Source organism: Urocitellus parryii, chromosome 1, assembly GCF_045843805.1.
Source record: "Urocitellus parryii isolate mUroPar1 chromosome 1, mUroPar1.hap1, whole genome shotgun sequence".
Classification (NCBI taxonomy): Eukaryota; Metazoa; Chordata; class Mammalia; order Rodentia; family Sciuridae; genus Urocitellus; species Urocitellus parryii.
The window spans coordinates 168,227,667-168,241,431 of record NC_135531.1 but is presented as its reverse complement, the minus strand read 5'-3'; the positions used below and the strand labels follow the sequence as shown (position 1 = coordinate 168,241,431).

Sequence of the window (13,765 nt, the reverse complement as noted above, 5' to 3'; positions counted from 1 at the left end):
ATACAGAATTAACAACCTATTGGAATAGTGTAGCTTCAATACGGTGCAGGTGATCCTGGCAGCCCAGCAGTTAAAAGATGGACTTGGGACTCAGCAGTCTTGAAATGTGGATGGGGTTTAAGAAATTTGCTTTTAGGAGCAGCCCCATCTAACTTAAATTTCTACCACTTGGTACTTGGGCAACTAAAATTAAAAAAAAAAAAGAAGTAAAGAAAGAAAGGGAAGAAAAAAATGAGTCAAAATTTATAAAATAAAGCACTTTTGATGTGGAGATTGTCATGGTGAGGCTATTGATGTGACCTAACTACGTGGGATACAGAGCATCCATTGGGATTGATCGAATCATCCGTTCACATTACAGAGCATTTATTTGCAACAGATGTTTTAGGTGGTAAACATGATAAGTGAATAAAGTCAGAGTGTAGCTTGATTTAAATAAAGGAATGATAGAACAGAGACAATGAAACTCCTGCCCTGCATGGCAGAGCTGAGGGGTGTACCTGGGTGGATTCTGGGTTGAGACATTTGGGTCCAGGCACCTGCATTTCAGGAGGAAGGGGACCTGGACACTTGGGGAGTCTCTTTACTGCCACGGTGCTGAGTTAGGGGCACCTCTCGAGAGGAGGGGAGGATGGTGGGCTTCTATTTCCAATCCCTGGTCACAGGGAAGTTGACCTTCCTCTTGTGTTGCCGGAAGCAGGGCTGGCAAGGGGTGGACTGGACCAGTGTGTGCTGTGAAGCACTTGGGCAGACCCCGTCTCTGGTCCAGATGCCTTATTACCTGACGGGTAGCAGGACCAAAGTTGAACCTGCCACTTGGCTGCCTGGAATCACTTCCTTCTGTGCCCTCCCAGGGCCTCGTCCCTGGAAGAAGCCTGAAGCCTGTGTTGGGTTGGCATGGTCCCATTCACCTTCAAACCTCCCGATTTTTCCTGATTTTTTTTTTCTTTTAACTTTGTGTTTTTGGATTTAAATCAAGATTCTCAGACTTCTCCATTCTTGCTTACTGATTTTACTGAATATTTGAAAATGTTCCTGTCACCTCATTTCATGACTTAAATGTTTTCTGTTTCTTTCTCTTCCTTGCTCCCATCTGGGCTTGGTCCAGCGTCATTTTCTTCACCCTGATGTTCCCGAAGGCTTTACTGTGACGCAGTCGCCCTGTGTGCTTCTTGTCTAGCACAGCCGTGGAGTCCTGCACCTCTACCACAGTCAAGTTCAGAACTTTGTGTGACTTGCCAGAGAAACTCCACACCCAAGTCACCACCAGCTGGGTCCAGTGCTGATCCCATGCGGAGCAGAAGTTCTCTTGCCTTGCTGGTGAAGGAGGGAGGCCGCAGGCTGATGCTGCCCGAGGCTGCCCCCTAGTGCTGTTTTCTGGGAACTGTGAGAAGATGTACTCAGGGATGGTCCTCATCCGCAAGAGAGCAGTTGCCCATTTCCAGGTCTGCAGCTGGGCAGTAGGGTGGGCAGTGAGGGAAAGGACAGGCAGCTTGGCTCAGGACAGACAGAGGCTCACCTGCTCTCCCTGCAGCCATGAAGTGGGAAAGAGAGAACAGGAAGGGGCAATGTCCCCATGAGCAAGCAGCAAGGTTGACACTCAGATACAAAGTGGTTCCTGTTACACCCCTGGGCCAGTACTCCCAAGCCCTGGAGCCCACATTCTCCCAGTCCTAAGGCACGCTGGCCACACTGACCCTGAATGATCCCTCATGCCCAGTCGCTGGTGCTCTTTGTTTCTGTTTGTTTATTTTTTTGTATTTTGGTATCAGGGATTGAGTCCAGGGGGCACTTTACCACTGAGCCATATCCCAGAACTTCTTATTTTTTTATTTTGAGACAGGGACTCACTGAATTGTTTAGGTCCTCATGGAATTGCTGAGGCTGGCCTTGAGACCCTCCTGCCTCAGCCTCCTGAGCCTCTGTGATGACGAGGGTGCAACGTCATGCCCAGCGTTTGCTGGGGCTGTCTTGCAGCCACAGCTACTGCTCTCATCAGCTCAGGTCAGCTGACCTTGCCTGGCCCAATGGCCTGGCTTTCGTGTTCCCAGTCTGGGTGATGGGCCAGGCACAGCAGCAGCAGCAGTGTCTCTTGCCCTGCCCAGCCCTCTCTGTGCCCATGTTTACTGCTGGGACTTGGGTGACCCCTCAGTCATGCCAAGAGCCAGACTGGCCTCATGGCTCTTTAGTTAGCAGACTAGTGTCCACGGGGGGTCTCGAGCATGCAGCAATGCTGGGCACTGCAGGTGTGTCTGGAAGATGGAGACCTCATATTCTAGGGGAAAAGTGGGAAATAAATGCTGGGATCATGGAGTCCATGAGGCAGTGTCAAGGGCCCACAGGAGCGTGGGGGTGAGGCGTTGGTGAGGAAGGCCTCGCTGGCATGAGGAGGGGGCTAGCCACGGAGATGGTGGAGAGGATCTAGGCCACCAGGACCGAGAGCGTGAAGCCTTCCCTAGTGACAACGAGCGTGAGAACCGAGGCAGTCCAGCCACGCGGGCAAGGTGGGGGCGAGTCCAGGACAATGAGTTCAGGCCTGGGAGTCAGTCGCCCATGAAGCACCTGGGCTTGGTACAGGATGACACTGGAAGTCCTGTCCTGAATATGGGGACGCTTGCCAGGATGTGCACGGCTGCATTGCGGAGAAGCACACTGAGGAGAAGGGTGAAGTTGGGGGGCAGCCACAGTGATGCACCCAGAAGCCGCAGCCGTGGGCGGGAGCACTGAGTTTCTGGCTGGGTCTGCAGAAGAGGGCGCTGCATCTGTGGACAGTGAGGACAGGACGCCATACCTGAGGGGTTACGTGACAAATCCTTCCAGTCCTAGAGCCTGGTTGTGGGGTCGCATCGGGCTCTTGCTGGGGTCTGCCACCTGGGGTGTGGTGGCACCACCTCATTATAGCCACACATGGCTGGGAGACTGAGGCGGGTCTCCTGTCCCTCATGTGGCCTCTGAGTCCACTTTCGAGGGCTCAACTGTGGGTCCTTGCTTTCTCCCAGAGGCCCCCCTCCAGAAGCCATCCCGCTGGGGTCTAGGTGTCGGCACAGGCGCTTTAGGGGACACTCAGGTTCAGATAGTAGCAAGGCGACTCTGTGCTCTGACCTGTACACCCTGAAGCATGAGGCGGTATAAATTGGGATGGGGAAGATGGTGGGCAGAGAGGTTTTCAGCAGGAGGTGAGGAATCTGCTTACGCAGACTGTTGAGACCCCACAGGGGACAAGCCTTCCTCCTCCTGACAGACGGCAGCACCCTGTGCAGGGGAGACATGACTTCTGTCACAGTACCCACCGGCCGGGCGTGAAAAATGCTCCACCTGAGGGTTTTACTAAGGTGTGGAACTACATTCTTGGAAATATGTGGATTCATGCTAGAAAATAAGATAGGAATTTGAACAAATCAATGCAAATCCAAGCCAAATCCCAGCCACCTGGGAAGGTGGCCTGAGAGCACCACACTGTGTCTGGTGGACCCAGGCTTCAGGGCCAAAGGCTCTTGCCCCCAGCACTCCCCTGATTTAAAATTCCTCACTTGGATGGAAATGAAGAACTTTATGCTAAATGAATAAGCGTATGTTACCACATGAATACCGTATGTTACAATATATATACCGTATGTTACCATATGTATACTGTATGTTCTTAACTCACACATTGAAACCTGAATAAATTGAACTCAAAGAAAGGAGAGAGAGGAGGGCGGGTCACCAGGGAGGGAGAGAGTGGTAGATGAGTGCTCAGGGCTCGGAGCCTCAACACACAGGCCAGGTATTCGTGTCCCTGAGACCTGCTGCAGCGCATGATGAGCATGGCCAGTAACACAGAGCGTATTTCAAACTCCTCACGCAAGTCCGTGTCAAGAGCTCCCACCACAGGACAGCGCAGGGCGACGAGGAGAGGGCTGTGTAAGGATGCAGCTCAGTTAACACACGTGTGTGCACTTTAACTTCCCTTAGAACCTCCTAAGTGTTCATGGCCACAGCTTGTCCATTTTCAGCTAAAAATACAGAAATGAGGAGTTTAAATGGAAGATCTACAGAGAGACGGTTGGATGTTGATTAGAAAAGGAAATAAGATAGATGACATAGTCTAGCTCTGTTAGGGCTCAGACAGGCTGGATATGGGATGGGCATAGGAAAGGTAGCAATGGATACAAGTTAGCAGACAGTCCGTTAGAACGTCAAAGAATTTTAATTTTGGATGACAAATTTTAATTCCTAATAAAGAATGAGATACATAAATACGTACAGCTAAAGGTGCACCTACATGTATGTCTATGAATTTCTGTGTGTACATGTGTACAGAAATTTACCCCAAATCTTGAGAGAAAACCGTTTTCCCATGACTTCACTCTGGGCAGAGCACGGAGTCACTCTGTTCTAATGCTCTGCTTGCTGTGAACGTGCTGCTCCACATAGGACCCTCGTGAGCGCTCCCTTGACCTCTGTGTTTCTCAGGCTGTAGATGAGGGGGTTCAGCATTGGGGTGATCACCCTGTAGAGCATAGAGATGAGTCTGTCTCTGGCAGGGGAATGTTGGCTGGAAGAGGGGTGGATGTAGGTGAAGATGGTTGTGCTGTAGAAGAGGCAGACCACCAGGAGGTGGGACGCACAGGTGGAGAAGGCTCTGCGCTTGCCTTCTGCTGACTGGATCCTGAGGATGGTGCAGATGATGTACACATAAGAGACCAGGGTGGTCAGGAAGGCACTGATTCCCAGTGTGCCTCCTACCACTAAAACAAGCATCTCTGCCATGTATGTGGAGGAGCAGGAGAGGGCCACAATCTGTGGGATGTCACAGTAGTACTGGTTGACCAGGTTGGACTTGCAGAAAGACAGGCAGAAGGTGGACACAGTGTGAAGGAGAGAGTTGAGGAACCCAGCTGCCCAGGTCCCACACATCAGCTGGACACAGCGCACCTTGGTCATGATGAGGGTATAACGCAAAGGAAAGCATATGGCCACGTAGCGGTCATAAGCCATGACGGCCAGCAGGAAGACTTCACTCCCAGCTAGGGCCACCAGGAAATAGAGCTGCACTGCACACCCGAGGAAAGAAATGCTGTTCTCCCCGCTCAAAAGGTTGTGCAGCATCTTGGGGACAGTGGCTGAAGGGCAGAAGATGTCCAGGAGGGACAAATTTGCCAGAAGGTAATACATGGGAGTGTGCAGCTTTCTCTCCGTGCAAAGTGCCAAGAGAATGGCCCCATTTCCCGCCAAGGTGATCTGGTAGATGACGGCAAAGACCACGAAGAGAGGGTAGTGCACCTCGGGGAGGTCGGAGAGCCCCATGAGCACAAACTGTGTCACTGTGCTGAGGTTGCCCATGTCCATCTGCTCCCTGCACAGGGCCTTCCTGGAGGGAAGGAAGCCAACAAGCCGGGTTATGTCTAGATAGCAGGGAGCCCGGGGCTGGGAAGCTCTGGGAAGCAGTGGGCATGTGGTGGACATGACCTGTCAGCCCTGCTGACCAGGAGGTGCAGCTATTTGAACCCCTGTTGGACACATGTCCTTTACAGTACTTACGATATTTCTTAAAATATTCACCCTTGGTTCCTTACCAAGAGGAAATCTTCTGAATAGATGGAGAAATTTAAAATCTACCTTCTCCATCAAACATTTGAGGAGTTTCCGTTGTTCTGGGGATTGTAGAATTCAGTGGAAATCCACCTTCCCTTTGACACCTGCTTTGTTCTGCTTTGTATTATTTCCAAGTGTTTATTTTTATAGTTTGTCTCAATACTAAGACCTTGACATAGAAGCTGTGCATTGTTCCTAGGTGTGTGCACTTCTGTAGACACTAGGAATTAGCACTTGAAAGGATGGAGAGAGGGTGGGGTGATAAGTGGTGCACGCCCTGCTCTGACAGGCTCTTCCCATTCTGAAGAAATCAAAGGAAGGATGCTTCTTTATCTACAAGTCATCATCACTCAAACATAAACTTAACTCAATAAAATTAAACTCACCCTGAAGACACAAACCGACTTGTTTGAAAGTGTCTGTCTGTCCCCATTCAGGAAATATATATATATATATATATATATATATATATATATATATATATGTGTGTGTGTGTGTGTGTGTGTGTGTGTGTAAACACATATATACACACATTGTTCACACGTACCTTTTGAATGTAAAACTTGCATACTTAGCCACATGCTTAATATATTTAGGGAAATAAGGTGTTTTAAATTACATATGCTAGAACATGTTAGTTTTATTTATTCTTATTTAATTTTCTAGTTTCACTAGTGTGTTTCATCAGAGTTCACATAATTGCAATTCTTAAAACTATTTACAACATGATTTTAAATGAAGGTCTACGTGTTTACACTTGTGTGGGGTTTTTCTATCCCTTTGAAAACTGGTTGTTGTTTTTTTGTTTGTTTGTTTTCTTTGTTTTTTTAATTAATTAATTTTTAATATTTTTTAGTTGTAGATGAACACGATACCTTTATTTTATTTATTTATTTTTATGTGGTGTTGAGGATTGAATCCAGTGCTTCACATGTGCTAGGCAAGCACTTTACTGCTGAGCTACAACCCCAGCCCCTTTCATTTATTTTTTAACACACACATTTGACTGGAAATTCAGAAAAGGCCACTAGAACACAAAGTGCAGAAGTCCCTATCTGTGACCCCCCTTCTTTCTGCATTGCCTGATAAGACGATTGATGACTTCTTTGCTCAGGTAAAATACATAATTAAGGCAACTCATACACAGTGATTTATTTATACAAACAGAATGAAACTACCTCCTCACCCTTTCTCCCTGCAGGATTTAAACAGGAATCATGGATCCTACTTAACACATCAGTCCTCCCTCCTCATGGAGCATCCACAGTGAACCATACATACATAGCACTCTCCATGATGAGCTCTCTGTCTCGTGGAACATACTGAAGAACATTGCTGTGATAACCATAAAGTCCTTGGGTATCATTATGCAGCTTTGAAAACAAAAAGAATTCCACTAAATGAAAGAAAATGTTAAAACAGGAAACATCTACTGGCTGGGGTTGTGGCTCAGAGGGTGAGTGCTCGCCTAGCACGTGGGAGGCACTGGGGCCCACCCTCAGCACCACATAAAATAAATAAATAAAATAAAGGTATTTGTGTCCAAATACAACTAAAAATATGTATTAGAAAAACAGACCATCTATTGTGACAATTCTAAAATTCTCCAATGTCCATGAGTCTATAGAGATATGTAGTTTCAGCTGGCCCACCTTTTTATATGTAACACTTTGAAAACAAAATAGAAACATAAATTAAATTAAGTACTTTTTATTTCAAGAAAATTAGTGTCTTCAGAGAGTAAATATTTATTTTGTAATAAATATTTGTTTTTCTTTATATACACACTGAACAATTTGACTGCTTTTAAAACTCAGGGTTATGAGACATGAATCTATAATATCTTCATAACCATGCACCAACTTTCAGTTACACACTCAACTGTCCTCGCAAAGATAATAAATCTCCTTAAATTTTGCACTTGAATGTTTAAAATGTGTTCAAGCTCATGATATAGAGTCCAGATTTTTTCCTGTGAGGATCTTCCTACTAAATTAAACACAATTCAATCCTAGGCATTTGCCATCTGATCAGAAGCACAACTTACAGGTTGCTAATAATAATGGCTGGGGATGAAGCTCCGTGAACTTTCCCACTTACCTGAGGATTCCAGAGCCCTGCACACAGAAGAATCGGGTTCGTCCTCAGGACGGGCATGCCATGTGTGGTCTGTGGTCACTTGGTGAAGCAGGGGCGGGCGAGAGTGTGAAGGACACAGGCAGAGATGGGCTTGTTGGAGTCAGAGCCAGGGGCGTGGTGACTGTCAGGGAGAGGACGGGCAGCCAGGGTCAGTCCACCAGGAGCTACCCAGAAGCCTGTCACCTTAGCAGTTCTCAGCCTGCCCTTGGGCGCATGCGGTCAGAGCACTGTGAACCATACGTACAGCTTTTCTCTTCAGCATGGGGTCACTTTTGTTTTCCAATTTATACAGAAAAGAAAAGCATTGACTAAGCACAAACAACCACTGACAGATGCTAAGATAATTTAAAACATATAATTTTTAGTATAATGATATCAGAAAACATTACATTTAAACTTTCTTTAGCAAAGAAGAATTTTCTTTAAAGCTTTATTGCCAAGCAACAAGTTATATAGCTTCCCTTTTGACTCTGTGGGTTGGTACTCAGTAAAAAAATTTTAAAACACTTCTAAAGGGTACCTGCCACCTGGTTGGTGGCATCTTGGTGCCTGTTAACTCTCATGGTCCCGTTTCACAGGGACACACACTCAGGATTGTGGGTCAGAAACAGCGTCTAGAGACTTCTGTGCCTTACATGCAAAGGTGGTGGAAATGCACAGTGTGGGCATGTTTTATGAGCTGAGCTGAACTATTTTTACACATTTAGGTACTCTAAATAATTGAAAATGTTCTCTTTGCTTGTTTAATGCTGTTTTAACCAGCTTCTTAAATGTGTGCATTTTCACCCTATATTATCTTCATAAAATCCAACGGCTTACCATTCAATGTCCAGAATTGAACACTCAATTTTCCTACCTTTCCTGGTCCACAGGTGTCTTCAGCAATACCAAATTTCAGGAATAAAGCCAGGTGACCAGAGAACTAAAAGCACATCAGTTAACCCAAGCCACTCCTCAGCTCTACGTGAGGCTCCTGTTCAAAGTCACACTGTAGTTTATAGTGTCCCCACCTCCCCTATGACGACAGTGCAGACCCAGGTGGGAATACCTGCACAAGTCCCAGTTACTAATGCAGTCGTGGGCACTCACAGCTGAGCAATTTCACATAGGTGTGAAAATGGACCTGAACTGTGGAGCGGTGATGAAGGGCTTGTTTTAATTGCCTAGAGTGAGAGAAAACAAAACTTTCCCCGCTGATTGTATGACCAGACAAAAGTGAAGAAGAAATTGATGTTTTCACAATTTGCTGTAATCAGAGTAATTATTCCAGTAAAATATTTCACTGCCAAATTGGTATATATTTCATTCATGTCAGATAGGTTGAACTTTAATACAATCTTATGCACAAACATTTACTTTTATGTTGTTAAGATTATTTACCATAAGCATGGAAAACTGTTGTTAGACACAAAGTGGTTGGAATTTCAAATTGATTTAAGTCTGTAATCAATAAATCAATTTTCTTATAGTATACTGATTAGAAATTAAAAGAATCCATATGAATAAATTTTGTATTCACATGTATACAGGTAAATGCATAGAAAAATCAATATATTACAGTTAGTAAGTCCAGGTAAAGGAAATATAGGTGTTTGCTGTATCATTTCATTTTTTAATATAACTTTGAAACTTTTCAAAATACAGTACTATTAAAAAATCAAACACAAACATGAAAATAATATAGGGAAAAATCTGTCTTGCGTTCCACCTACATGTCCACATCCTTAGTAACTAAACTGCTGACTAGTGTGAAAAGAGCCCACTCTGAGCTCTATGCCATGGGTGGTGTGTGTGTGTGTGTGTGTGTGTGTGTGTGTGTGTAGAGACATATACACATGTATTTTATCCCACATGCTTTCCTTCACTGAATAGTCAAATCTCAGTTTTAATATTGGTCAGGAACTGGAAAATAATGAACTGTTCTGAATTATAAATTATATTCTGAATAACCTAGCCAAATTCTTAGCGACAGAAGATGGAGCAGAGGTTGGTGAAGGCCTGTGGAGGGAGGAATCGAAAGTTGTTGAGGGTTTGGGCTTTCTGTCTTGCAAACTGAAGAGTGTTGGCACTTCCCACTGTGCATAACGCTAGTGATCTTTAGACTTAAAACTGACAAAGACAGAATGTTTTATTTTAGGTGCATTTAATCATAATTCAAAATTTAAATTGAAAACACAATCCACATAGTGGAAAAAATTTGCAAAATACCTGGCTGATAAGGGAGTGGCAATTAAGGTACACGGAAATTCTCATAACTTATAACTCAAAATGCCCAGCTAAAAGTAGGCAAAGATCTGAATGGGCGTTTTTCAAAGGAAGGTTTACAAATAGTTAAAAGCACATGAAAAGATGCTGTACTTGATTTACAGAGGACTGCAAATAGAAACCAGGATGAGGTGTCCCTCCACACCCAGGAGAATGGTGAGAATCAAGTGAGATGACAGAAGCTTTGGCAAGATGTGGAGAAACTGGAACCACACCCTGCCTCTCACAGTGACCTCAAATAGCTCCTCCATTTGGGAAAACAATGTAGCAGTTTCTCAAATGATTAAATGTAGAGTTATCATGAAAGAAACTCAAGAAGTCCACTAGTAGTGAGGAATCCCACTCCCAAGAGGAGGGGAAAGAGGTCCACACAAAGATCCATACGTGAGTGTGTATGTACAGCAATGTCATTCACAGTGCTGACGACTGGAAAGCAGGCAAGTGTCAGCAGTAGATCAGTGGATAAACGAGTACCCTACATGCAGGCAATGGAGTAATGCTTGCAAGCTACACCTCTGATGAAGTATCACGAACCCATTCCTAAGAAAGAAATAATCCCACAAATGGGCTAAGGCCTGGCCAGCCATTTCTGAAATGAGACACTCAAATGGCAGACAGATGCACAAGAAAGAGAAGCTCACCACCACTGACAACGTCGGTTGCAAATCGAATCCCCCCGGACACTCCCTCACGCAGGGCAAAACTGCTGACACCAGGAGGAAAGAGCTTCCATGTGCTCAGAGGTGAGCGCTTGCCTAGCACAAGAGAGGCCCTGGGCTCCATCCCCAGCACTTTGAACAAACAGAGAGACCATATGTGTCCTCAAGTGGAAGAAGGAGCCTGTTGGTGTCCTCAAGTGGAAGAAGGTCCTGTTGGTGAGAATACACCTTAAGACAGTCGTAATGGAAAACAGCACGGAAGTTCCTCAGGAAGCCTCAGCCAGGAGCACACAAGGTCCAGTAACCCCACTCCTGTGGGAGCCGGAAGGAGCTGAAATCAGTCTGGGAGGGGACGTCTGCCCTCCGCGCTCACCTCAGTGTGTTCACGACAGAGAAGGTACAGATGAGCCTCGGCCTCCACCATCCAATGAACACATGGACCTGAAGTGTAAACACACAGTGGAGAACCTCCAGCCTCAAAAATCAGGAAATCTGTTACGACAGCATAGTGACCCTGGAGGACACCATGCTGGCAAACCAGGCACAGAAAGGCCAAGCTGTAGATTCTGCTATGTGGAATCTGGAAGCATCAGATCCCAGGAGAGGGTAGGACAGGAGACGGAGGGTGCCATGTGATATGACATCCAGACATTTTAGGCAAGGTTTGCAAACACTCAGATGCACAAAACTTAACACCACACCATCATGAGACTTGACGAACAAGCCATCCTGTAACTAGTTAACTCCCCAGGAGAGTTTTATGCAAAATGCATTGTATCCAAGAACCAAAATTAGTAGAAGAGAGAGAAACTATTATTTTCTTCTGAAAATATCTTTATTAATTTTTGCCTTAGGACAATACCATGAATTCTTGTATATTTCCCTTGCTCATTCTGCTATTCTGGGCTGGTTTGGCTGAATGATAAGAAAAATATTGCTTTGCACTTATACCCAATTCAAAAGGGAAGGACTATTTTAATCATACTTTTATAGAATTGCTAGCATTCTTCATTGATCCTATGCCAACATGCAACAATTATGATTTCTAAAAGAATGGTTGCAATTTGGAAACTGAGTGTGTTCACAATTAATGAACTTTCTGTGTTCTGTTTTAAGTTTATTTAGCTTTTGAAACAACCCATGCAGAATAAAGAGAATAAATTAATTTTATAGCCAGACATGAATTGGAAAATTTATTGAATCTCTTTTGATATACAAAACATTTTTAGCACTTCCCTTTTTTAAGTGTCACACACAAAGTGTTTCTAAAAATATTAGGAATTTAATGACTCTCAGTGGTATGGCCACGGAATCCTTGCCAGTTAGCAGCTGGAGGAAACTCCGCCTCCTTGGAGGTTGAGACAGGTCTCCAGAGGTCAGCAGAAGCATGACCCTGGCTGTTCTTATTAAAGACCTGGTGTCCCTATACATCATTCAGCAGTAGGGCTGTCCTCGGGATCTGCGCATGAGTCTCACTGAGAAGCAGCTTTTATATTTCACTCCCTGACCTCATCCCTCTCCTTAAATTATGCAAAAGCAATATTTCTGCAAGGGAAGTCAGCTACGTGGTCCTGGTTCACAGGTAAGCTTGTGCCTGTCCTTTGTGCACTTCTCTTGGCAAGTTAATGACAGAAATAGCTTGGTAGACTCCAAAATCTAAATCATACTTAAATTTTTCCACTTCACAGATGTGTGTGAGTTCACAAAATAGAGTTTTAGATTTCTGTGTTTATTTTAGGCAACTAGTTCTCTCTCTCTCTCTCTCTCTCTCTCTCTCTCTCTCTCTCTCTCTCTCTCTTGTATCAGAGATTGAACTCAGGGGTGCTAGGGCCTCTTTTAGTTGCTAAGGCTGACCTTGAACTTGCCATCCTCCTGCCTCACCCTCTGAGCCACTAGCATTACAGGCATGCACCACTGTGCCTGGCAGAGGCAACAAGTTCTTAGAATGCTCCCTGAAGGCCTTGTATGTGCACTGTCCAGGCCAAGGGGCCTAAGCCAAAGTGATTGAAAAATTCCCTTGGAACAGAGCAGCAGGTCCCATGAAGGAAAAGTTTCCTGAGCTTGATTCAGAAGGTCAACCAGGAAATCTACATGCAGAAGAAAGTTATGATGCCATTTCATGGAGGTCTAGTCATACAAGCAAAAGTAGTGTTTAAAATGGCAAAAAAAATATATTATTCTGAGGTACCTAGTGTGCTATTATGATGAATGATTTTTATAAAGGCTGGATTTATGAGGCATTAACAGGATAATGCAGGTCATTTATATATCCTGTTGTGTTCAAGTGTTAACAGTGGTGGGGAATTAGCAACCCGGTGTATTCTATTGCCCTTATTTTAAAACTGTGAACCAAGTAATTTCCAAGTATCACTGCACACATGCAGGGGAGTGGGCACCCTGAACTTTCTGTACTGCGCAGTAGTCATGAGGCCATGCAGGTGCACCTTGAAGGGTAGAATGTGAGGTGAGGTTAGCACGGGCAAATGTGAGCATTCACCTGGACCAAAGAGACAGCGGACAATCTGAAGAACCAAGAGCATGACAAGACTTCTACTGGCCCCTGCTAGGGTGTCACCTGGTGAAGGACACTGAGAACAGAGTGTGGTTTGCAGCTGCGACCTACGGGGCAGTCAGTATCCACCTGGTCTCCATCAGATCCACTCACCTCCAGGGGAAGCTCAGATCCACCCGCTGAGCTGGCTACGGAACCGCTTTCCAGAGCAGCCAGCCACCGCTCAGGGGTTCAGGGCATGCTCAAGGCAGAGGGCGACCCAGCAGCTTTCGAGAATTTCTGAGATAACCCCTCAGATGGAGGGAAGGGGGATCCTAATCATGCCCCGCCTCAGGGTGAGAGTTAGAAAGCCGTTCTACACCACAGAGTAGATGTATCAACAAGTGGAAGGGGCATGGGACTGGGTTTCATTTTGAATACTTCATGTGCTTGGTACTCTCATCCTAGGAGGATTAGAAAGAGTAGGGTATCAGTAGATTCGGGGAAGAAAATCCAGGCAGAAATAGAGCATTCACCTGACCTCAATGTCTTACTCCACCCACCTAGGTTGTGTGTCTTCGGCTGTGGCATCCTCTCCTTGGGCTGTGGCTCTGGGGACAGCTCACTAGCAGCC

At 45.4% G+C, this 13,765-nt stretch overlaps 1 protein-coding gene across 1 annotated transcript; it reads right to left on the bottom strand.

Annotated features, from left to right (window-relative positions):
* Positions 1 to 4,377: 4,377 nt before the first annotated feature.
* Positions 4,378 to 5,331, bottom strand: LOC144249064 (olfactory receptor 5V1-like). Its single transcript, XM_077791012.1, has one exon. The coding sequence runs from the start codon at positions 5,329 to 5,331 to the stop codon at positions 4,378 to 4,380; it is 954 nt and encodes a 317-aa protein (XP_077647138.1).
* Between the last annotated feature and the right edge of the window lie 8,434 nt (positions 5,332 to 13,765).